The 27,856-nt window shown below is 32.7% G+C and overlaps 1 protein-coding gene and 1 long non-coding RNA gene across 2 annotated transcripts; both read left to right on the plus strand.

Moving 5' to 3' along the window:
- Positions 1 to 3,041: 3,041 nt before the first annotated feature.
- On the plus strand, positions 3,042 to 12,306 carry LOC148280367 (uncharacterized). Its single transcript, XR_015822625.1, has 3 exons — positions 3,042 to 3,097; positions 6,125 to 6,165; positions 12,201 to 12,306. It is a non-coding gene; the product is annotated as an uncharacterized LOC148280367 (long non-coding RNA).
- Positions 12,307 to 12,846: 540 nt separating this feature from the next.
- On the plus strand, positions 12,847 to 27,855 carry LOC148280368 (DNA (cytosine-5)-methyltransferase PliMCI-like). The gene is made up of 4 exons (XM_088228502.1): positions 12,847 to 15,398; positions 19,795 to 19,954; positions 25,430 to 25,611; positions 27,702 to 27,855. The coding sequence occupies exons 1-4, from the start codon at positions 12,888 to 12,890 to the stop codon at positions 27,792 to 27,794; spliced, it is 2,946 nt and encodes a 981-aa protein (XP_088084628.1). The 5' UTR covers positions 12,847 to 12,887; the 3' UTR covers positions 27,795 to 27,855.
- The last annotated feature ends 1 nt before the right edge of the window (position 27,856 follows it).

Consider the following 27,856-nt stretch of genomic DNA (forward strand, 5'->3'; position numbering starts at 1 on the left):
CCCAACCCTCTTCGTGAGATTCAAGGCACAAAAGGTAAATTGCCTCTTCTTGAACAATATGAGGGAGACTTTGGTTTTCATTTCTCTGTTCTTGCCGACTTATTTTCCTGAAAGCAAACTTTTGTTTTTTTTGCTCACGTTCTTACCTGACAGTAAACTTTTTACTCGGGTAACTGAGCCACAGTGTTTTTCTGCTCTCTTCTCTTCAACGATCTTTTTGTACGGTGAACTTGTGAAAATGTCACTTTTTCAGCTTTACCACGTCGTGCAGTGGCTCTTTTTGTCAAAGCATCAGAAACTGGTGACATTTCTGAATCGAATGCTTTGAAGTTACCAACTGATTGGTCAATAACAGCGATATATTAAGACGCTGATAGTTGAGAAGAAGATTTGAGATTCGGACGCAGAAGAATCATTTTGTGGTCCAACTTATTGAGGAGCTGAATATGATTCTGGCTGTTGAGTGGACAAGTTTGCCCGTCTAGATGTTGAAGCTATCGGTTCTGAATTTTGAGATGATAGAACCAATGGTTCTGAGTTTGATTGACGAGTTTTTGAAACGTTGGTCATATCCGAAACAATGAACTCTAAAGAAAGCCATTCACGCCAATATCTCTGTTACCTTGTACCTTGTATCTGTTACCGAGTACACATCAGAATCATTATAAGTCCCCCTTTCCCACCCAGTGGTACACAGACACTGTTTTGGTAAAAAACATGCAGTTCATCTTGATCATGTGTTACAGGAAGGTAGGGTGATCAATCTTAACTTAAGAAAAATTAAATATTGCAGTTTTAACAACCTTCAAAATCAATATTTCACGTCGTCCTGCCAGGAATCAAACCCATGACTTTAAAAATGGCGAGCGAACGCTCCAACCACTTCACCACCAGGTGTACTTATCTCCGCTCGATTTCCTTATTCAAGATTTATACCCGAGTCGAAAACACTCGTCCAGGGTTCTCGTTCTATTTCACACAAATAATTGTAGAAATACCACTGCGATTGTTCCGCAACTCTACCTACTTCTGCACATGTAAGATATATCTATTCAAATTTATGTTACGTCCTTATAAAAAAGTATTTATATGACCAAAACCTTAGTTTATTTGAGTAGGTTGATTTGATTAATCGAATTATATTTTCACGTGTTTTGAAACATAATAATACAATTAGGAAGGTAGAAAATAAACTTATATATAAAAAAACTTTGAACCATAAAGGATTTTGAATCAGTTAACATAATAAAACTCTTGTTTATCTTTGGTTAGAAGCCAATTAGAGTACAACTCTACTATATGGTCTCCTTTTTACAAAATTAACATAAATAATTTTGAAAGAGTCCAACGAAAATTTTTAAAGATTCATTAATTTCAAGCTGCAAATTCCTATAGAACAAATTAACCACATGTCTTTGTTCTTTTTTAAATATACCTACTCTGGAGGATCATTGGACAATAACTGACCTAATATTTTTTTATTTAAAATCATTTTTAATAAAGCCTCTATCTTACAAACTTTTAAAGAAAAAACAATTGAAGTGCAAAATTCAAGTAACTCTAGATTTTCTAATAATTTAATTTTGCACAGATGTAAAACAACAGCAGCGTTAAACCATTATACGTACATGGGTAAAAAAAACTTTAATAAACTTCCGGAAAACTTAAAATCTATAAAAAAATATCAAACTTTTAAAACTAAAATTAAAAAACATTTAAGACTCACCCCTTCCTAGACTCCATACCAAAGAATGTTTATTTTTTATTTTTAATTTACCTTGTTTATTTATAATTTCAATTTTAATTTACTTTGTTTTAATTTACTTTGTTTATAAAAAAAAAAAAAAAGTGAAACGAACTCCCTCTCTAAACACAAGTATCTACTTTATTAGAGAGGTAGAAACGTTATATATAAGATGTTCTGTATATTTACCTATTTTGTATTTAAAAAATGTATTTTGTAAAAAAAAAAAATATTCAATAAAAAAAAAAAAAATTCTAAATTCGATTGTTGCGAACTCCTGAATTTAATAAGTATTAATATACCAACACGTAGAACTAGACAAAATACTCTATTGTTGTCACCCTTCTCAAACCAATCAACTTTGTCACTCACCTATACCGCGTATACACAGACTAGGAAATGAATGTACCTACCTCTCATATCAACATTTTTATCTCGAGTCTCTGTGAATTCAAAGTATCTCTTTATAAATATTTTATGATGTTCTAGGTACAGTAACGCTTAAATAATTATTCACAGTAGTTACTTATGCTAACGATATGGTGATATACCTACCGAATGTTTATATCTTTTGTATGCCGACATACATGTAAATATATTTTTTTCTTCTTATTTTTCTTTTTCTTTTTATACCCATGTTTAAGTATTGTTTTTTTAATTTTTGTATATCTTACTAACTAATTGTATTATTATATTTTATATTGTAAAAGGCACTTGTGCCGTATAAAAAATAAATAAATAAAATATGTATGTGTTTATTTAAGGTACGATCATAAATTCTGTAAAAATAAAAACTTTAAACAATGACCATAGACAATGCTGTAGATGACTCTATTGAGCAACTAAAATCAGTCCGTCAAAATCCGCGAGTTAAATTAAGAACTCCGCATACAAAGGACCCAATCAACACAATGCCGTGTTAAATGCGTGTCAGTATTATTAATATCTTTGCTACTTCAAAGTTCGTGAATATGATGGTCCGGCTTAGGTTAAAATATTGCCCAATCCATACGTTAATATTAGGTAGATACAGGCTATTTGAAATTTTTCGTTTCACGTTTGACCGTTGCATCATAGCGGAACGGCGTCATTACCGTAAGGATTCTAGAAGGGTCTAGGAGGGCCTGAAGAGAAGCGTGGACGGAGTGAGAAAACCTTTTAAGAACACGTAATTATAATTGATTGGTCAGATATTCTTGTTTAATTAATGTGCCTTATGTGTATCCCACTGTAAAAAATATGATTTTGTATCTTTTTTGCGCCGATAATGACTAATGCATTTTCGATATTTATGTTTTCAGAGCAAGAACTAAATACCTACCACGACAAATCGCCCGACAATGTCCTCTAAACGTAAGTATTTAACATATTATATTTAAATTGCATGATAATGTGAAGCAAATTATTGTTCGTTCCAAAATCTATCTAGTGATATGTGTTTTCTTTCTTTTTAAATGATATTACTTAGTTTATTAGTTTTTCAAGTTATCACAAGTAAGTTCCAATATACTTATGTAGACATGACTAAAATATAAAATAGTGAGTTATTTGCTTATGCAATCCGAATGGTCTCGGAGGAATTTGTAGAAGAAATCAGATAATATTTGTAATTCATTTTACGACGTTGGGTAATTTATAGTGTTCAATTGTCATGAAATCGCGTTAGTATTGCAATAGTGCTTTCCGGGAATTAGTATGGAAACTGCAAATAAGCTTGTCCAAATCTCCCAACTGCGGTGCACAAGCTTACGTGTTACGACTTGACGCGAGTCAATCTCAAATTTCTGCCGTGCGCCATTTGTCGACAAGCAAATGGCGTCGCTTCGGTTCGTGTTTTTGCAACAGACGAACTGACCGAAAACAGAGCTTGGTTTTTCTACGAAATAGGCATAATTAATGAAATCAGCCCAATTATTAATGAAAATTTATTTTTTACAATATTTTGAGTTTGTCCGAGTGCAGACAAAAGACTGGATTTCACCCCCTAGGGAGTCATTAAGATTAACAAGTAACAAAAGAGACGGAGAACATTTTAGAGAAGGGAAACGTAGGGCTTACGACTTAAAGTGGCCACTTTACACACCGTGTAACATTCACCATTTTGCCGGTGTTTGAACATCCATATTTCTTCAATTCTTATTATTTTTTTTACGTATAATTGGTATTAAACATTTGAAATTACACTAAGATCATGTTTGTTTGAATATTGGACATTGAGATTGCTGGATATTGGACAAGAGAAACCGGATGTTGGTCGAAAGCGCGCACGCTTCCGGTCTGCTGTTTTTGTGTTTGCTATTATAGATAATGGTGGGAATAATCGAATTAAAATAATTGAAATATTCGATTATTAAAAAGGTCGAGACATTTTTGTGTGTCGTATCATCAGCACTGTGATTTTAATTTTATTTTGAAATTACTCTGCGTGTGAAGTATTAACTTCACGTCTGTTAGTTCGTTTCCCGGAAATAGGATAACTATCATCGTCATCATCATTCCCTTTCTACGCCTAAGCATAGGGCACTGTATTGGTAAACCAAGCGCAGCGTATTTTGATCATTTTGTGTTACATGAAGGTCAGATGATCAGTCTTACGCTTCAGATTCCAGTCCAGGGACTATGAAATATTTTAGTGTGAAAACACCCTTATAAATAAATATATCAAATCAACCATGTCGGGAATCGAACCCGAGACCTCTTGCATGGTAGGCAAACGCGCTGACACCACGAGGCCGACATATAACTGTCACAACGTTATATTATTGGTTGATTTTGGCGAACTTTCTTTCATACATTTTCAAGAAATTTAGAATTTATTGTTCTAATTTTTACCGTGCGTAATAAAACATGTTTTATATAAAATTTCCCGTAGGGCTGAACTTCCTCATTACTATTTTGAAGTACTTTGTTATTACACATGTATTTTTTACCCCCGCACCCAACAGTCAGCAATGTTTTTTTTTCTGGCAGTTTTCTTACAATTCACGGTAAAAAAATATTTTAATTCGATGTTTGAATTCGATTATTTGCATGTCTCGAATGCTTGTATTCGATTATCTAAATATTTCGACTATTCCCATCATTATAGATTATAGGTAATGGTGGGAATAATCGATAATTGAAATATTCGATTATTAACAAGATCGAGACATTTCGAAATGCTTACAATTAATCGAGTTCACTCGTAATAATCGGAAAAATAATCGAGATATCTCGAGTGAATTCAATCGAAATGGTTTTCCGAGACAATCGAGATATGAATTCGGACTTGAGATTTCGAGACAATCGAGATATGAATATGACATGACATTTCAAAAGCAATGGTTATTAATTTTAATGATTTTTCGGAAGTGTAAAATATCATTCGTGCTCAATAAAATTCAAGTATCTAATGTTTAATAAATTGTTGCTATGGGTTCATGTTTATAATGAAAAGAGACTAACCTGAGCTGATTAAGATGTGGGTAAATATTCACAACTTTTAACATTTTTGTGTGTCATAGTATCAGCGCTATGATTTTAATTTTATTTTGAAATTACTCTGCGTGTGACGTATTAAGTTCACGTCTGTTAGTTTGTTTCCCGAAAATAGGATAACTATCATCGTCATCATCATTCCCTTTCCGCACCTCATGGTGCATAGGGCACTGCATTGGTAAACGAATCGCATAATTTTGTGTTACATGAAGTTAAGATGATCAGTCTTATGAAAAATGTGTGTACCTACATGATATTAAAAATTTCCATTTAGGTAATTAGGACTACGATTGTTGGTATGTGTACTTAAATAAAAAAATTCTTTAAATAAACAAGATTTATTAATTTTTCTTAAGTTATCCACCAGAATTTGACAACCCTAAGGCCTATAAATTGCTTGTATGAAAACAAATAGAGTTCGGCGGGTAAATTTGTCCAATTGTTTTTAGACAAATATTTTATTAGTTAGCCATTGAAAATATGTTCAAATGACAATTTTGCTCTTGAATTAATAATTCAATTAAGTAGTTCTTAGACAAGAACGCCATATGAGCTACAGTTCAACAAATAATGGCTGCGGGTAAACATGGACGAATATGGACGAACATGGAGGTAATTTTGCCCGCCATCAAAATTCAGTGATTACCAAGGTCATTTTTAGCAATTAAAAAGCACAGCATAACTTTTTTTGAGGTAATCAACATAATTGTAAAAAAGCGGCAAAATTAGATGGTTTTGCGGTACTTATATTTTTGAGGTTATTCTCGAAACATATAGGTGTATAATTTTAAAAATAATCTCAGATAATTTTCGTAGTGTATCTTGATAATTTTTTGTAACAAAGGTAAAAATAATAATAATGAAAATAATACAGCTTCTTAAATATAATTGCATTTATTTTAGGTAAACGCAGCGATGATTCCTCCTCCAGTCCAGGCAGTTCGGTAAGAATAGATTTTTAGTTACTAAAATAATTTTATCATCATTATTCCTTATCAAACCATTCGTTTACATGACACAACAGCCTTCTGTCGGCTGACAACCGTCATCTCCTATCTTTTTTTTTTTTAAATAAATATTTGCATTCTAATGATATACCCAAATATTTCATTTTGAGGGCCATTATCAATGAGTTGTGATTAACTCACTATTAGGAAATAGGAATATAGTTGGGGTAGAGTGGGATTCAAACCACAGACCTTTGATCCGTGAGTCCGAGACGCTAGCCACGGGACCACAACCCGATCCAAATATAAGATGAGTGCCGCATCCCGTAGTTCAGACATGAACTGCTGACGAACTGTGATTACTGGGTATTAACCTAGATAAAGTAAGCGATTCCCTCAGAGAGCATCCACAGTAAGTGGCCTGGTCAACCAAATAGGTCTCCACTTCCTGTCAGTTGTCACTCGAGGTTACTGCGTTCGTTGTCTTTTCTACGTTCGTTATAAATTCAACATTTTATTGGCACTACTAACAATAAGAAGAAAAAAAGATATGGTTGCTGCTTGAATAATTTATGCCATTATGAAAATACCAGCAGGATGAATACTATCAGTAAAATTATTCATTCAATCAAAAGCCCATCTGGTGTTTCTGTTTCACACAAATAATGCGAAAAGTCAATTTTCTGTATGATTTTTTACAATATCTTCTTAATTTGCCTATACGGGGCAAATTGTCATTTAATCCCCGTAAGCTAAAACTGAAAGAAAGAGATAGTAAAAAAAAAGTTCAATTTGAAAATTTTTAAACAATTGAAAAGTTAGAAAGATGTGCTGACACTATTACCCATTTGATGTATGTGCACCGCAGCAAGAGACGAATAATATGTATTATTATTCACCATCATCATTCCCTTTCCGCACCCGATGGTGCGCAGGGCACTCTGTTAGTACACCAATCACAGCGTAACATAAATACAAATACACGGGTAAATGTATATATATATATATTAATTACTTTCAATTGATTAGCAAATAAAATACTTCTGTTGCTCTGTAAAAACAAAGTTTTATTTTGTCAGTTTTACATCAGGAAACGAACATAATGAACATATTTTTATCAACACTTTTACAAAGAAACAACATTTAAGTTTATTAAGTCAATCTCTTTCCAATTTGCTTTTATGATTTATTCAAACAATCTATATTCTTTATTTACTTCGGCCATGTAAAAACCTGACGTAATGTCGCCATCTTGGTTTTATCTGTTTTGGAACGTGGAACGCTGTTAAATTCAAAATGAAAGAGAATACATTTCCTTAACATATATCCATAAATAAACACACATATTTATAGATACGTAAATCCGCAGGAAGAACAATAAAATACAGATTAGTGTGTCTTAGTATATATTTTCTAAAAAAATGTGAAATACGTAAAGTGATCCCGAAGTATATTAATTCGCAATTTAATAATAAAAACAAATTAACGTACAATAATAAATTCTTATTAAAAGCAAAAAATTTACTGTTGAAAGAAGACATAAAAAACGCGTATAAAAAACGGAATTATATCAAACTCCTAGTAAAAATTTTACATATTGAATTAGTTCATGAACTCCACCCTATTGAATGGGATCTACTAGATGATAAAGTTCGCGAATTGGCAAGCTATGACGCCTACAATAAAAAAGTAATCCTTGATAAAAAACTAAAAAATCTGTGCGCGAATCAGATAAAAAATAAAAGTGTGAAATCAAATCCAATCGAGACTCCGAAATTCTACGAACGAGTCACTAACTTATCAACCCAAGTATTCCATCCTCAAGAAATGTTGTCATTGTCAAAAGGGTTAAAACATAACCTTAACTACCAGCCCAATAACATGCACAAAGCAGTAGAAAATTTAGCTGTCGACATTGAAACTGCGCTCTCCAAACATTCCAAATATTTTCATCACATGTGTGCAAACAATATTCAAAACTGTTCTAAACATATGGTGAATCCCGTAAACAACCAAGAGATTAAAATAACTAAAAATATCCAAAAAGTGTTAAAAAGTAAAAATTTAATAATAACACGAGCCGACAAAGGAAATACGGTAGTCATTATGAATAAATCAGAGTACGCCAGTAAAATTAAGGAATTTCTTCAAGATGATAATTTCGAAGTTTTACCTAAGGACCCGACAAATAAATTTCAAGACAATGTAAAACAGTTATTAAAATACAATAAAAGTGATTTATGGGATAATGTTAAAAATCCATTAGTGCTAAAGAACCCTGAGTGCCCTAAATTGTATGGACTATTAAAAATACATAAAGTGGGAAATCCCGTAAGACCTGTAGTTTCCAGCTGTAATTCTCCATCATTTCAATTAAGTGCACATGTCTCTTATATTATAAACCATTCAAATATCTTCAATCCGGGATATACGATAAAAAATTCCCAACAATTAGTCGATTTACTTAATGAACAAATGTTTCCAAATAACACATAAGTTAGTGTCATTTGATATAAAGAATTTATTTACTAATGTACCCATTAAAGATAGTAAAATCATAATTAAAGACTTGATTGATAATTCAAATTCACCAGAAGAATTTTAAAAAGATTTATATAAATCTATTTGTATTTGTTTAGATCAAAGTTATTTCCGTTACAATAATACAGTATATAAACAAAAAGAAGGGCTACCTATGGGGATGCCAACAAGTCCATTAATAGCTGATATATTTGTAAATGATATAGAAACAAAATTATTTAACTGTAAATCAGTATTATTAAAACATGTTATTTTTTAGAAACGATATGTCGATGATGTGCTATGTGCGTTTACCGGAAGCGATCGCCAACTCAAATTATTTCTCAACCTCCTAAATTCCTTTCACCCTAAAATCCAATTTACTGTAGAAATAGAACAAAATCATTGTTTAAATTTTCTTGATTTAAATTTATCATTAATTCATAACAAAATCGAATTTAAGATATACCGCAAACCTGCGTACACTGACATAATAATTCATAATTCCTCCAACCATCCAATCTCACATAAGCACTCCGCATTCCATTCTATGATCCACCGTTTAGTAAATATTCCCATGTCAAAAAATAATTTTCTGATTGAACTTAACACAATAAAAACAATTGCATTTAATAATGGGTATAACCCAAATATAATAGATAATATTTTAAACAAAAAACAAAAACTTAATAATAAATACCTTTATTCAAGCAAAATAGATTTGAATGATAATAGACGGTGGAGGAGATTTTTATATATTGATAACCTAAGCAACCAAATTCTTAAGGACTTGCCTAGTGACATAAGACCGGCATTCTACACAAATAATAATTTAGGAAATTATATAAAAAATACTAAAGATATAACAAATAAATTAGATAAATCAAGTGTGTATAAATTAACTTGCCATGATTGCAGATCCTTTTAAATAGGAAAAACATCGCGTTCATTTAATATAAGAATCAAGGAGCATATGAGATGTCTCAATAACAATAATTTTTCGAAATTTGCTGACCATATTATAACAAATAATCATTCTTTTAATTTTGAAAATGGAATTGAAATATTGCATTTAAATAATAAAAATAAACTAATTAATCTTTTTGAAATTTTAGGAATAAAAAAATCGGTAAAATAGAACTTAGACATAATTAATAATCAATTAAACTTAAGTCATAGTCCCATTTTTAATATTTTTCCTATAAAATCGAACTCTACACTGAACGCAATTACCCCCTTCCCTTCCCCCACCTTAAACACAATTACCCCCTCCCTCATCCTTATCGACACCCACTAATTTGTTCACTGTTTCTTTTATGTATGTTTAGTTATAAAAATACCCTGAAGAAGGTAACAGTTGGTTACCGAAACTAGTTGGTTACCAAAACTAGTTGGTAAAAATAAAGTGAGTGTATCAAAAAACAAAGTACAAGTTTTATTTCTCCAAATTTAATTTAAAATGATACACTAAGTTATTGCAGAAAATATTAAAAATAAAATAAAAAAATAAAATTTGTATTTTTTCATTTGGGTATACTCCTGCTCCGTCTCAGCATGATGAAAGTAGCTTTGTATTTTGAGCCCGTGTCAAAGGTATTCGCATTTTTCAATGCTTATAATTGAACTAGCAGGCAACATTCGGCTATCGCCGACTGCTACGTGCTAGGAAATTCGGCCCTTCGGTCTTTAGTTAATTTGTTAGGATCTCGGTCACCGTGAAATTTCACTCCTTTGAGCCTCAAAATTAATTTTTTTGTCTGTATGGAGCAATCTAAATGTAATAATGAACCGAGTTTGGTCCCTTGGCTAGTGTCGCGGATTCGCGGATCAGAGGTCCGAGGTTCCTACCCCGCTCTTCCGCAACTCCGTACCCATTTTATCATAGTGAGTTATTTATGGCCCCCAAAATTAAAATATTAGTGTAAATCAAAATAATATAAATTTTTCTTTAAAAAAAAATAACAAAAAGAACCATCAGTCTCTCAGAATAATGCTACCAAAACCACATAAAATTTACTCGCGCACGGTAGGTTTCGGGCTCGAGGAATCAAACCCGGAACCTTCTGTGCATGGGTCAAGGTCTTAACCATTACACCACAGAGGCCACTTAATATGTTATTTATAATATAATGCCTTTATTTATTATTATGAATACTACTTATCCTTGGTAAATAGTGATTCCCGGTTATTTTCAAAGTTGATGAATTGAATTAATGTCATTTCTCTTCATAATTTCTATTTTATCAAATGAAATGTCAGCAGATCACTTAATAATAATGAATCGTTATTAACATAAGTATTTTCTGCTCAAATGTATTATCTATTTCATTATTCAAGCTTAAAATTACGATAAACCTAAACATTTACGTACATTTGAGCCCGAAACTCAGAGTTGTCATTTTAGACAAAGGAAGAAATTTAAGATTTTTGAGTTGAAATCAACCGCATATAGAACAACTGATTAAAATATAGACCACAAATAATACTATTTTGTGTATAAAAAACATACCTTGTATCCTTTATTCTTTTAATTTCAACACTTACAAAGTCAAATACTTTTTAATTTAAAGTCCACAGTTCACCGAAAATAAAAGTTACAAACAAACAATCACAGCGCGTCTATGGATTTTTTGATTTTATACTAATTAAAAACGCAATTTAATAGTATAAAATTGAATTTTAACCGCTATTTTAGATGCATAATTTTTTTTTTTATAAATCTTGGGTATAAGGTAATTCATGCTTAAAAAAAAATATTAAGCCAAATATGTTAATAATATAAATGTTTGTAAAAGGCAGATTTGCCGTTTATGTTTATAAAATAAAATAAATATAACCTAAAAATATTTGACCTTCACATTTGATGTTTAAAGAAACTAAAGTGACTCCCAAATTTATATAATGTTGTCTCTGTCGTACCAGTCCAGGGTAAAATAATTAATGTAATACTGAGAGAGAGCGCCTAACAAAATGATTCAGGACGCATGTGTATTGCAATTGTTTCGGATCACTTCAACCAAAGTTTTAAATGTCGAATTGTAACTGGTGAAAATTAATCCCATTTATTTATAGAATAGATGTCAATTTCCTATCCACCAATGATGTTTTTACATACCACGGCCCCAATAAATAACGTAGGGTGGATTTATTTATTATTATAGTTTTAATTATTTAATTTATCAATAGGCAGGTGAACACACAAAATCGTACACCATGAGGTCATGAATCTCCACTTGATTTCTTTTAGAAAAATTTTCACCCGTGAGTAGAAACTAAATAAATTAAACCAAAAAAGTATCCACCCACCCTAATTTTACCGAACTGAGTAAAACAGGCCCGTACGTGACAGATACAATCTAATCATTTTTAGACTTTAAATATGTTGTAAGAATATCAGATTTTACGAGCATCTGACCGTGGAAGGCTAAACTGGAGGTTTGGACATGAAGAATAATGAATAATCATCAATGAAAGAATATTTTTAAAATCATTGTTTTTTTTTGGTTTTTCAGAGAGTTAAAACACTAAGAAGTTATAAAAAAGGCGAAGAAGCTATAAATACTCCAAATAATAGATTATCAGAATCAGAAGCTCTAAAATTAGATGTTTTAGTAACAGGTAAATTAAGTAAAATAATTAATTTGAAATAATTTAATTATGATTATGTAAAAAAAAAACCTATTTCTGGAATTTCTTGAAATTCTTTTTTAGAAAACCAGCAATGCAAAGAAGAAAAAAATTTTTTTTATTTGACCGATTTTGTTGTTTTTGACGACACAAGAAACATGCAAGTGTTTAGTGATGGATCTTTAACATCTGGCAAAAAACTATTTTTTTCCGGCTGTATAAAAAACTTTTCAAGTGGTACTTCAGTTTATGTAAAAGATTGCGGACCAATTCGGACATGGTGATACATCTTTTTTATATTTTTATTAATATATCATTCCAACAATTCATACAAGTCACACCTGTATAAAAACTATTTTTTTTCATATTTTAGGGCAATAGGAACATCTCCGATAAAGTATGTTCCAAATTTATATACTGAATTAGGAAACTACATTTTACTAGAACCAATAGCGAAATATTCACCTTACATGAGAGAAGTGAATGAAATATGTGAAATCTGCAAAGTTACTGCCGACTTTTTGTATGACCAAGTACTATGCCATCCAACGTGTTTTGATCTAATCAGGCACATGAGAAAGAAGTTGAGTCCTACTCTTAAAATAAAAGCTGAAAAGCTTTTGTTTAAGCATAAAAGATACATTTACTTGTTATTACAACAATGCAATCCAAGGTCAGTAAGATGTTTCAAGATTATAATGTACAATCTCCAAATAAAGATGGGAGAAATTAAAAAGGTACGTTGTAACCCAAAATTGCTCCTTAAAGCTGTTACTACGCCTATTGTGGAAGGCATTTTCAAAAAAATGTTTCCTAGCCATTTACAAAATCTTAACAATAAAGGAAAAAATCTTACAAAGAAACGTTCCTTGAGTCAACAATCTAAATCCGATAATGAAGACAAACTCACACACATAGGAGAAATTAAATTTTCTTTTACCTCTAATCTATTAATAAAACAGAATCATCTAAGTTACTTTTCATATATTACGTTACTTGGCAAAATCAAAAGTGAATTCATAAATCTGGGTGACTTTATAATTGTTGAAATCGTTCCTGAAAAAACTACTATTCTTAAAGTCACATCAATCTGGCAAGATGACAACAGTAAGGCACTGGGATTTATTCATGGTATCATGTTTGTAAAATCTAGTGAAACAATCCTAGATGATGTCGGAGATGCCTATGAACTATTCATGACCGAAGTGTGTTATCATGATATTTCCATAGAGAAAATAAGAACTAAGATAATTGTACAGGAAATCGACCTATTCAACCCCAGGAACGATTACAATCTAAGTCTGAAAAAAGATTATTTTTATCAAAAAATGTATTTTGCCAAGTCTGGAAAGTTTGAAGATATACCTGAAATGTCTTTAAATCCGTCAATATTTTTCAATTCTTGCATTTTATGTGAATTGAACCATGAAAAATATTTTAAAAAAGCTCCCACCCTAAATGATATGCTATCGATAATACAAGAAATGGATCGGACAGTAGTAACTTACAGAAGTTTGACCCATAATGGTATTGAATATAAAAGGGGTATGGCAATATTTTTAAGACCCGGCATATTTGGTTTAAAAGATTTTGTTAAAAAACAAGAAAAAATATCCGACAATCTTGAAACAATTGATGCCAATATTTATACAGAGTATTACCGTAAAGAGAACTCTACTCAGTTAAAAGTAGATTTCCAAGAGCCATTTTGCATCGGAGTTATTAATAATATATTGTATGTCGGTAACCATCAAATACAAAATCCGTACAATATTTTAGTAAGCGTTAATATTTTATATCGCCCGGAAAATATAGAGAATTTACCAACACCGGAAATTCATGATACTAATGAATTATATTGGTCAAGAGAGGAGAAGGAGATAAAATTGCTAGATTTGAGAGGAGTGTGCAAATTGCTATACTATAAAAATATCCCGTCTCACCTTTCTCTCGCTCAGTGGTCAGCGGGAACAAAAAACGGATTTTATTTTCTTCATTCATATGAAGAAAAAAAGATCTTAGACACAGTTCCTGATGACGCCGCTAAAATTGGCCTAGAAGACTGCTTACCGCATTCACATAGTAAACTAAGCACCATTAATCTATGTTCTGTGCCTAAGAAAACAAAAATAATAAATATACAAGCTCCACACGGACAAGCGCCATTACAATGCTTGGATTTATTTGCCGGCTGCGGTGGCCTATCTGAAGGTCTTCATCAATCCGGAGTGGCTGTTACCAAATGGGCCATAGAAAATGTTCCATCGGCTGCTCATTCTTATCAGAAAAACAATAAAGAATGTATTGTTTTTGAAGAAGATTGTAACTCAATTTTAAAATCAATCTTGAGTGGGGCTGAAGAAAGTAGAAGCCATTTTACACTTCCCAGACGTGGAGAAGTAGAGTTGCTATGTGCAGGCCCTCCTTGTCAGGGATTTTCATTGTTAAATAGATTTAAATCGCGCAGTTACTCCAAGTTCAAAAACTCGCTTATTGCTACTACACTATCTTATTGCGATTACTACAGACCGCATTATTTTGTTCTAGAAAATGTGCGTAATTTTGCATCTTATCAAGGTGGTTTAATACTGAAAATGACAATATCTTCTATTCTGCAAATGGGTTATCAGTGCTCATTTGGTGTCCTGCAAGCTGGCAATTTTGGGGTCCCTCAAAACCGACGCAGATTTTTTTTAATAGCCTGTGCTCCGGGGTACCCATTGCCGAACTTCCCAGTTCCGACTCATGCATTTAAAAAACGAACACCTCTCTCATTGAAGCTTGGTAGAGGTGTTTATAAAAATTTTAGTGAAAATCTTTCTGGTCCAAGAAGACCCACCACCATATTTGATGCTATTAGTGATTTACCCGCAATCGCAAATAATAGGAAAATTGAGAAATATGACCAACCGAAGACTGATTATCAGAGAAATTTATCACGAAAAGATTTGCTTGATCATGTATCTAAAACACTATCTCTGTTTGATGAGTACAGAATATCTCTAATTCCTAAAACACTCGGATCGGATTGGAGAAATCTTCCAAACATAGCTCACACTCTATTGGATGGAACGAAATTACAGGTATGTTTTGAATATCTCATTTAAATTGTATGTATGAGCCCAATCCCAGCGGGAACTGATCGCTGATACACGGCAACTGCCTAGACATTCTCAACTTTACAAGCTGATGGGCAAAAATTTTGTATGAAAATGTTTCCTGAAAAACTTGTCAATAACTTACATCGCTAAATAATTTTATAAACGATTTCCGTTAGAGGGGTGACAAACTTCTAAATTACTTTGAACCCTTTGCACTTTATAGGTTTTTGTTTTGTGTTTACTGCCAACTCGTTAAAAAAATATTTTTAAAAATCATTTCATCGAGATATAATGAAGTTTATACAAATAAAACTTTTTTATTATCAAGTTAAAGAATGTTTAATAGGTGCGAAGGTTTTCACGGTCGCTGTCATCAATTTGTTTCTTTTTTGGGTGATACACCGTCCCAAACTTTTGGGACTGTGGGAAAAATAAAGAACCATTTATTGAACCCAAAAGATAAGAATCCCCTGGAAACGGAAACTGTTTATAAACTAAGTTGCCAAGGATGTGATAAAGTGTACATAGGACAAACAGGGCGCACAGCAAAGAAAAGGATTGACGAACATAAAAGAGTGTGTAAAATTGGGCACCCTGACAATAATTTGCAATAGCAGAACACTTTATAGACGATGGACATTTTTTCCCTTGGAACTGAAAATTTTACGTAAACCCAGTGATTACAGCGCACAAATAATAAAAGAGGCAATTGAAATACACAGACACCCAAATAACATAAACAAAGCGGGCTTAAATTAAACTCAAAATGGTTCCCAGCACTACATACTACAAAAACTAATAGAAATGTGTCTACTGCCGACTGCGACACGGTACAAATGACTAGTAATTAAACATATACTTTTTTTATACAAAACACTCAGTTTACCCTGAAGATGGCTCCTGCAACGGTAGCCAAAACGTCGGAACAAACTAAACACACACGGTATCACCTAAAAAAGAAACATATTGATAAAGAATGATTTGTTAAAATAGGTATTTAAGGAATAGAAAGGATATGAAAATGTATTATGTAGTATTTAATGTCATGGTATTTAACATAACGTGAAGTTTCGTAACGTGAGGTTCTTCTCTGTCATTTCTTCCGATTGGTTTGTTTACGGTAAGTAAACCGGATATCCTTCATAGCTCTCATATCATTGCTTGGTTCATATGAACCAGTGACGTCATTCAAAGTAATAAGTTTCTATTAAAATATTTATTTTTTTGTACATTTTTAAGAAATTTTACCTTACAATTTAATGCTTTAATTTTTACCACGTGCAATAAAACATTTTTTGTATCCAATTTCCCGTAGGGCTGAAGTTCCTCATTAACATAATGTACAAAAAGTTAAATAAATACAACTTTATACTCTGATTATAGCTACATTTTAAATTTTTTTATTTATTTAATTTTTACAATATACATAATAGGTAAAACAGAGAATTAAAAAATAAAGGATAATTGCAAAGCAATGAAATACATATTAACAGTAAAAATAGTAAACAAAAAATCCCACAAAGGCATGGCCAGTTCGGGTTTACAAGAAATGTATGAATTTTGGCTCCTATAATAAATAGAAAGGTATATTATTTTTGTGTTGTATAAGAACGAGAAAAGAAAATATTCTGTAAAAGATAAGGTACTTTTTTATTTTATAGTAATTAGGAAATAAAAAATATCTTTAAAAAAAACATAAAAATATTCCTTATTATTAAAGAGCAACAAAATATATCATAGAAAAAGAGAGTCAATATCTTTAGTTAGAATCTAGGATAGTGCGTGTTTTTTAAAATAAGGAAAATTTTGAAAGTTTGGAATCAATGAAATATTATCAGTAAAAAAAGGAATATATATTATATTTATGCAAAAAAACAACCCTAATACTGTAACTTTTGTAAATATTTTTTCTTTTTTTTTTTATGACTTAAGCTTCACTTTGTTATTAATTTGCGCCTATACTTCTCCATTAAGGTAAAACGATATGCTGAAATTGAATGACTTATTTCTCATTTCTTGATCAAATTTCGTAACATTTAATGGAACTTATTCAAATAATTCAATAATATTGAAACTGGAAAACATATTTAAAATATTGAGAAATAAAACTCATGCCGCCAAAGTGGCAACATTTGAGTAATGCAGCAAACCTCGCGTGCCGTTTCTATGATGGCATTCAAGTGCAAAGGGTTAACTCTCAGTTTTTTTTTACTAAACTTATTTATTTTAGCCCAGTTTATTTTACAATATTTCATTCATGGCTCAAAAATTAATATGGCTTTGTAAATTGATAATATGAGGGTTTCTACTTATGTTTTGAGTTACACCAGTGTGAATATGTCAAATCTGACATTGTCATAGTAAAGTTTTAATGGTAAACGTACTCGGAACGTTTTATTTGTGTTGTTTATAAGTACTTGAAAAATTAATTTTGTTAAAAAAATGGAACTAAATCGTGAACATTTTCGTGCGATGATTTTCTATGACTTAAGATGTCGATTCAACCAACAACAGTGTGCCGATCAACTCGCTTCGACTTTTGGTGATATAGCACCGTCTCGAGCCACCATGTTTCGCTGGTTTTCTGATTTCAAACGTGGTCGCACTTTGTTACAGGACGAATTTCGTAAAGGTCGTTTAAAATCGGCTGTTATGTCAGAAAAATAGATGCTTTGCGTGATCTGATATTGCAAAATCGTCATGTGACATACCATGAGGTTAAGGCATGCTCAAGCATAAGTTCCACTTGCATACATTCAATATTGCATGAAAATTTGGTCATCAAAAAGATTTGTTCGCGTCGGATACCGCATAATTTGACAATTGCCCAAAAAAGCCTCGTGTCGATTGGTGCAAACAAATGTTTAAAAATTTCAATTGCGGTGCTTCAAAAGACATCTATAAAATCGTGACAGGCGACAAATCATGGATCTATGCATATGAAACCGAAACTAAACAACAATAGACTGTATGGGTCTTTCAAGATGAGCCAAATCCAACAAAAGTTGTTCGCGCGCAGCACTTCGAAGCAAATGGTCACCTGTTTTTTTGGAATAACTGAACATGTCGCTACCGTTGCACTGGAGCAACGTAGAACAATCAATTCTGAATGGTACACCACCATTTGTTTGCTAGAAGTGTTAAGGGAAACCTATTGCAGAAGACAAATCATTCTCCACCACGACAAACAAGTGAATTTTTGAGCATTCAAAACATCGAATTGATGGGTCATCCGATGTACAGTCCTGATTTGGCACCCGATGATTTTTTTTTCTTATTCCCACATATCAAAAATAAATTGTGAGGTTGATACGTTCAAATCACATGTTTTGGAAGTACTCAATTTTTTCTAACGCTTGCAAAAGTGTATTGATCTACAAGGAGAATAGTTTGAAAAAACAAAAGAGCCATTTTCGATTATAAATATTTGTTTTTACTTGTCCATCTTAAAACTTAAGAAGCAACCCTCGTACAACATAAAATATGACAGTATACAAGCCTGAGAATAGTTTTTTCAATAAAAAATAGAAAGGAGTGCAGCATATCGTTAGGTAATTACCACAAATAGGTAATTTCAAGATCCGGAGTTTTGAGTTATCGACTAATAACATATTTTTGTGTCTTGTGTCTCGTCTATTTGAAGCATTCATGGAGGAGGATACAGAAATGTGTATTCAGTGGTTAACTCGAAAATTCAAATTTTGTAGTTATCCAGTTGTAGTAATTACCCCGCGATATGTTTGGACACTCGGTGAAAGGATGCGAAAATCGAGGAAGAGATCTCATGACCGAAAAATATGTCGGGACATGTCACAAAAAGGAATAATCGGCATGCATACATACGAAGATGTATGATGTAAATGAGCAAGGTCTGCGAGCCAAGACAGAGTCGTGCGGAGTTCGGTCCTCACTGCCTAAGCCTGCGTAGAAATGACATGATGGTTTGTTTATTTATAATATGTATATTTTACAAATAGTGTTGGCAAACAAAGATTACTTCCAGTCAGTCCAGGCGAATGAAGATAACTGTTCCACGTGTGAAATATAACCAGAATCCCGGACGGGTGTTTTCGACTCGATGGCTGCTCTCGGCTAAAAATCCCAAAAAATCGGAAATCGAGCGGAGAAAAGTCTGCCTCGTAGTGTAGTATTTTTATAGAAAGATTGACATGAAATATTTGTTTTTGACGGTGGTTTTACACTAAAGTAATTCACAGATCACCTAAATTGTAAATGAAATAAATAATTTATTTATGGTATTATGACATTTTAATTTATACGCTGCATTTAGTGTACCAATTCAGTGCCCTATACACCACCTGGTATGGACGGGGAGATAATAATGATTTATTTACATTTTTGGTTTGGGTTTTTTCAGGTTTTAAAATACACACATTACATAGATGGAAAGTTGCGAGGAGTGTGCCCTTGTGCTGAGAATAAGGCTTGTAGTTCTTCGTACAGACAGCGGCATACTGTTATACCCTGGGGGAACGTGCATACCGCTTCCAGACATAATAACTGGGCTGGGAATTACGGTATGTTATATTTATTTGCACGTATTGATAAGTTTGAATGCAGATTACATCTAACAATACTTGCACTGACAATTTTTTGTAGACAAAGACTATTTCACCCCTCAGGGCTAGTATTCCAAACGCTCTCGCGGCCGTATTTTGTATGCAAATACACGAGAAAAATATCCGCGAGAGTGGTTGCGAATAGCACCCGGGGAGTTATTAGAGAGAGAACATTTTAGAGAAGGAATTATGAAAGTCTAGGCATTTACAAGGCTTCTGACCTGTCATTGGCTGCTTTACGTAGTAACTTTAAAGCTATGGTTACCTAGAAAAGCGGTTTTGTTGCCTAGCGACTGTCACAGGGCGGTGGATGACGTTATGAAAATGTTGACTGCATAAATCAATTGTGCTGGTTTTCTAGAGAGTGTTGACTGCGAGCGTAATGTCAAAGTGAGCGTAATGTCAAAGCGTCAGTGCTGCCATTTGTAGGACAGCTGTCACAGCTGTGCGAACAGCCTTCAAACAGTTTTTCTCGCGTAGCGGTGAACATTTTTACCGGTCAAAGCTGTCAAGATGAGTGCGAACGTGATGTGGACTAGTGCAATTGACGAAATATTAATTGATTTTGTAAGAAATCATTAGGATTAATGTTATGGAAGGGCAAAGATTATAAAAAAGTCCAGTTAAAACAAAATTTGTGGAGAAATTAAGGTTTGTACTAAAATGCAAATAACAATAAAATTATTTAATAATAAATAAAATGTTTATTAGCTATAAGAAAAAAGCTAAGCATATATTATTATATTATTTATATTCTTTTTCTATTTCTTCTTCTTAGTTTTTTATTGGCTTGTTTCACCCCTAACTGGGGTGTTCTAGCCAGTGTCAAGTTTGAGATATACTTTTTTATTATTTACACATGGTTAGTACTATACATACAAGTTACTGTGTTAGTATTTAATATTACATACACTTTACATAATATATAACTTATTTACAACTTACTACCATTTATAGCTACATATTTACATAAAATTTTTAATATATGTTTATTGGGTGGGGACAAAAGAGTTAAAATATTAGTAGGGAATGGGACGCTGATTTTGGAGAGGTCAGATAGGAACTCAGGGTAACAATTATTTATGGGGCATCCAAAGAAAACACGATTCAGATCTTCCTCCTCAAGCTGACATTTGCACATGCCAGAGTCCCGGACATGGATTTTAAACAAATGAGAACTATTGCAACAATGTCCAATGCGCATTCTGGATATAGAGGATGTCTCAAATTTGTTCAGAATCACTTTGGAGAACCAAGGCTTTTCTGTTACATTTGGTTTCAATTGGAAAAGGTGTCTTCCCTTGGCTTGGGAGGAGGCTACCCAATATTCTTGCTATGTGTGAAGTTGCTTCTCCTTTGTCATAACAAGGAGACATGGGTGTGATTTAAAATAAGGAATTCTCCATGAATATTGAAGCGCCAAGAAAGATGCCTGGAACATAATCTTAACGGAGTAAGTTTGATACATTTTAAATAAAATATGCCTTTTGAACATGAAATGGATACATGAAAATTCATTATCTCTTTTATTTATACTAGAAAGTTACAAACACCAAAGAGTAGTCGCCAAGATAAATAATTTATAGTAAATAATCTAAATTTGTTGCACCAGAGAGGAAACACATTTTTAAGAAGGGAATATGGAAGTTGCCTAGTAGGTGAATCGGTTCGGCCAGATGAATCTCACCCGCATGACAAAGGTTTCAGCTCTTTTACTTCACAAAAGTCAACAGACGTTCGATCGTCGGTGTGAAAAAATCTTTAAATTAATCACTCTCTAGGAGGTAAAGAAGATCCAGAATACTACCCCAGGAAGGTAGACCGATCAACCAGACCCTCTGGAAAGAAGGATGAAAACAGGATGTTACAGAAACTTCCCAGACAGATACCGACCATAAAAACAAAAATCTACTAATAAAAATGAGCAAACTATTTTTATCTGGATGCAAATTATGTTTTTGATAACTTTTATGAATATACACATTATCGTAATGAAATAAATAGAGTAAAATTTATTCCGTAAACCACTAGGTATAAATGTCTGTTAATCTTGTTAAACTCTTGGAGGGTTAAATCCAGTATTTGGCTACAAACATTTAAAGGCATGCTTGAAATATCGTTGAAAATATATTATGCTGATCTATAGTGCTACGTCAATCTGAGATTTCCACCACATGCGCCTGTCGCGCTTATTTAACATGTATTATTTTGAAAAGAATGGTCTTTATTTAGTAATTACTTTTTCATTGATAACAGTATTTCTAAAAACGGATTACTACTAACTCAATCCTTTAGCATGCTGTTCTCCTAATTATTGATTGTGAATAGTTTCTTATTAATTTTAACTATTCAATTATTTTATAAACTAATATTATTATCACAAAAAACCCGGCGTCAAAATTTGCACTTAAAAATTTGAAATAAACAATTACAACATTATTACTTTTTATTTACAATCAATGTGTTTTAAGCGGGATTCAAACCCAGAATCTTTATGTGTACACGGCGCAAAAATCTTTGCCATTTCATCACGGAAGTCATCAAATTAATATTCTATTACGTGATTTGCTCCTGCAGAAACTTTAAATACCCACATTAATCTGACTAGTACGCAGCGGCTAAAGGTTTTTATTTGGACAATTTTATTAGTGTAAATGTAAGTTATTTCTAGATTGTTACATGAAAATGAAATATGTTATTTTTATATATTATGCTAGAATTGGCTCTGCACTATTTAGACATTTTACTGGAATAATTTTATAATACTGTCTATTATTATTCTTTTACTGTCATTTATTCTTTGTGTATTGTTATATTGTGAATAATTATTGTTATATTGTCCTTTATTCTTTTATCGATTAGATTTTACTTGATATTAATTTTTAATGGCAAACTCGGCAGTTTAAAATAGCACATGCCAAAGGTTGACAATATCTCGCAATTCTTATCTTTATGTCAAATCATTATCTTTCTTACAAACACAAAAAGCGGGGGTTATAAAATCGCAGCGAAGATCGAACAAATAATATTTTATTAGTGTTTTTTTTTTTTAAGGACACCTGTGTTAAATCTGCTATGATAATCTTCATTTATGTCTCGAATTCAAGCTAACTTTTTTTGAAAGATTAGACTGAACAAAAATCACGTATGAAATTTATCACGTAATTGATAACTTTCATATTCATAGGATCTGAGAATCTCATCTCCGGTGGGTATACAAGAAATCGGATACAACTACAACTTGTTCTGGATACTGGCATCATTATAATATACTCCTGGTTTGTTCATGCCAAATGATGTTTCTAAGTTCCCACATACGGGGCGGATTGAAAATGAAACCTAAGTAGGAAAAAAACATATATTTTTTTCAAAAACCATTTATTTCTCAACATAGTCTCCTTTTACTTCGACACACTTAGTAAGACGATATTCCAACTTTTTTATACCATCTGAATAACACGATTTCGGGAACCTCTCAAAATACGCATTAGTTTCGGTAATCATTTCTTCATTTGAGCTGAATCTTTTTCGTGCGAGCCATTTCTTCAAGTTTGGAAATAGGAAAAAGTCACTAGGAGCTAAATCTAGACTATAAGGTGGATGATCAACCAATTCGAAGTGTATTTCATGTAATTTTAGCATCGTATCTAATGCTGTGTGAACCGGTGCGTTGTCTTGAAGAAAGAGCACTTTTTCTTCTTTAAATGTGGTCGCTTTTCCTTGATTGCATCATTCAATTGATCCAATAATGCACGATAATACTTTCCTGTGATTGTGGATCATTTTTCAAGATAATCGATGACCAATATTCCGAGTGCATCACAAAATACAGTGGCCATAACGTTGCCAGCCGATTTCACTGTCTTTGCCTTCTTCGGAGCACTTCTATCAGCTTCCACCCATTGTTTCGATAGATTTTTGGTTTCAGGTGTATAGTGGTGCACTCACGTTTCATCAACAGTTATTAATTGACGCCAAAAATCAACAGGATTACGCTTTATCGTGTCTAAACACTGCCGTGAAGTGGTCTCTCAAACTCATTTTTGTTCGACACTGAGCAAACGCGGCACCCATCTTGCCAATAGCTTTTTCATATGCAAATGTTCATTCAAAATGTTGAACACACGTTCATATGAGATGTTTACCATTTCATCAATCTCACGCATATTTTCTCTTTCGGCCTTCCTGTTGATGGTATTGTTTCAGTGCTTGTTCGGCTGCGTTTAAATTCAGCAATCCAATATTTTACCATGTAATCTGACCGAGCAGACTCACCGTAACGTTTATCGAGCTTTTCTTTTGTCTCTTTCGCCATTTTCCCTTTCAAATAATAGTGTTTAATCACTGCACGAAATTTGCTTTTTTCCATTTTTCAAGAAACACAAAAGTTGTTAACTTCAAACGACTACAACAAATAAACTAATCATTAATTTGGGTGACATTTTAACAGCTGCCAATTGACAGATCGCAATTTGGAAAAAATAAATCTTTTTTGTGTTTGTGTTGTTATCTAGCGCTGGGTAGCCTAATTATCAATCCGCCCAAGTAGGTACTCTTGAAATGGTTTGGTGACTAAATTCGTGTTTATCAGCGGAGTCTTCTTGAATCTGGAAGATTAATCGACAGTTAATATCTATAGGCATTAAACATTTTTGTATTTAAAATTGTCAAATAAATTAACAGAAAGGATACCTACACATGTGATGTAATTCACCACTGTAATCGGGCCCCCTGGTCTGTTGTGGTGCAAAAATAAATAAATAAATATTGCCAAAATTATAATTCATTGCATACCTCATTACTATCCCAGTACCGAACAACGGCTAAGACCTGGAGTTTTACTGGTATTTTATCATCTTGTTTGTGTCCTTCCAAATCGAGTTCTACTAGAGTAATTATGCCCCTCATATTTTCTTTCGGAAAACAATATTTCTCCTCGAATTCATTTTCTAAAATGGCAAAACAGCGTTACAGCCACTATTTTAAAAGCGAAAGGTATTTAAACAATTTGGCTATCATCCAGTATTGGCAGTAACCAATCATTATAAATTGCATTTACCGAATCATTAAAAAAAATATGTATGGAACAAAGATAAGAATAACCTTCTCCTGCACAATTCACTATTTGTCGCTTATGTTGTTCTGCTGACTATGGCTCGATATCTTTAAATATATTCAATATAAATATTCAATTTGACTTCAGACAATTGAAGATAATTCTGTTAACTTCACACTGTAATATGGTATGGTTCAGTATCCTGGGTTTGTTGGGCAATGTGCCAGCCGCAAGTCGGACTTATCTCCACTCGATTTTATGTTTTCCCGATAGTCGCCACCGAGTTGAAAACACTTGACCAAGGTTCTGGATCTTTTTCCTCCCGGACCTGTCTGTATTTATTGTTCTGTAATAATTATAACATAATTCTTTTCTAGGTCGTTTATCGTGGAATAGCACTTTTGAAACTGTGGTAACGAACCCAGAACCATCCGGCATTCAAGGGCGAGTTATACATCCAGACCAGAACAGACTAGTTTCGGTTCGGGAATGTGCGCGTTCCCAAGGTTTCAGGGATAATTTTGTTTTCGCCGGAAGCATCCAAAATCGATACTGTCAGGTAACCTATATTTCAAAATATTTTGCCTTAAATGTCTCCATAAAGATTTTTTTGAATGAAGGATGTTCATGAATACATAAAACTCTTATTTTGTATCGAGTGTCCACAATATCAATTAGTCAACACTGAAATCAAAATGTATTTCTTTTATTTATTTGAAAAAAAAAAAAAACTCTTTTCATACATCCTGCCCCTACCCACCGACCAGGCCCCCAGCAAAATTGCTTAGTTGCTGGAAACAAACAGATTTACAGAAAAAACGAACTTTGCGTATGCCGTGTTTACGATATTGGCCTTGGATTATGATACTGCCATAAATTGTTGACCCGTGTGATAATTTTGATGTTTTTTTTTATCTAAACACTAAATACATATACCTTTTGCATTAGGTCGGCAAACTGCAGCTCGCGAGCCACATGCGGGGCTCTTTAGCGAAGGAAGGAAAGTGGGAGGAAAAAGGAAAACAAAATAATAATAAAGGCAGATAGAGAATTTTTCCAAATAAAATTAACACAGGTCGATTAAAATAACTATCCTGGCAGCACTGGAACTGTCGTGGCAGCAGCTCGTCTTATTGAATTTTCATAACCAACTAATGTCCCTTTCTTCAACTTTTTTACTTCACAATATTGTATAACTGCATGATCGGTTGTGTTAACGTCACCATAAACTATTTTAGATGATCTCGGCATTTTCAAAACTGAATTATAGGAAGTAAATATCGAAATTTGCTTATTTTTTCACACCGAATAACTGCTTGCTACTAAGTTGCAGGGCATAGAATTAAGAATAGTCCAGAAGGAGCGTTGAATCATATTAGAATGCATTGGACTATGTCCCCCCCCCACTATGCCCTACTTTCACCGCGCGCATTTGTGATGTCGCTGCGTAATGTTGCACGATGGGAAAAAATTAACCATAACACAAATGTAAGGTAAAAAAAAGCTATCTGTTAGTTTCTCTAAAATTTTATTGTGCAAGCGGAGATATTGATTGACACAACAGAGTAGATAAGTAAAGGGTCATTTAAAACAGTATTTTGTTAATTTAAGGATATTAAAGAAAAAAGTTTACTTCTGTCTGACTTTCGTTTTTAATAATATAACATATTTACAGCTTAACACCTTTTATTACTAGATATTTACGTATAATAAGAATTATTGTAACTTGGTATTATGTAATATGGAACTTGAATTATATAAAACAAATTTTATTTTACATAAAACTGATATTTTTATTTAAATTTATTTCAACAGAAATGGAAAACATTTTTGAAAAGGGAATATGGAAGTCTAGGCATTTACAGGACTGATGACCTGTCATTGGCTGGTTTAAGTGGCCACTTTACACACTGTGTAACATTTACCATTCTGCCCATGTTTGAACATCCACATTTCCTCAACTCTTCCATCTGTTGACTTTTGTGAAGTAAAAGAGCTGAAACTTTTATCACTTGGGTGGCTGAACCAAATCATCTACTAGGCAACGCCTGAAAACAATTTTCCAATTTTTATACTTCTTTTACCAGGTAGTAATTCAACAAGGTTTGAGTATGCTCAAAATGTTTGAGTACTTCACAAAAGTCAACAGGTGGAAGAGTTGAGGAAATATGGATGTTCAAACACGGGCAGAATGGTGAACGTTACACAGTGTGTAAAGTGGCCACTTAAACCAGCCAATGACAGGTCATCAGCACTGTAAATGCCTAGACTTCCATATTCTCTTCTCAAAAATGTTTTCCATTTCTGTTGAAATAAATTTAAATAAAAATATCAGTTATGTAAAATAAAATTTGTTTTATATTTTAAGTTCAAAGTTCATCAATTCAATAACTCTTATTAAATGACCCTTTACTTATCTACTCTGTTGTGTCAATCAATATCTCCGCTTGCACAATAAAATTTAAGAGAATTTAACAGATAACTTTTTTTTACGTTACATTTGTATTATGGTTATATTTTTTCCCACACTTTCACAGACTTTTCCATATTCCCTTCTCATTAAAACATTGGTTACTAACTAAATTTCTTTTTAGTTTTTCTGACAATTAATGAAAATTGAGTAAAAAACATTTTTGTTTACTTTTTCAGATTGGTAACGCGGTTCCTCCTCCGCTGGCTCGAGCGATTGGCGAAGAGATTCTACTATCTCTTAATTTGTATCACAAAAAAAAAAAACAATAAAACAATCCCATTTCAAAAAAGTTTACTCCTGTCGGACATTTTTTTTTTTTTTTTTTACTTAT

The sequence above is a fragment of the Micrasema longulum genome, unplaced genomic scaffold, assembly GCF_059751315.1.
Source record: "Micrasema longulum isolate JH-2025_06_02 unplaced genomic scaffold, ASM5975131v1 h1tg000588l, whole genome shotgun sequence".
Lineage (NCBI taxonomy): Eukaryota > Metazoa > Arthropoda > Insecta > Trichoptera > Brachycentridae > Micrasema > Micrasema longulum.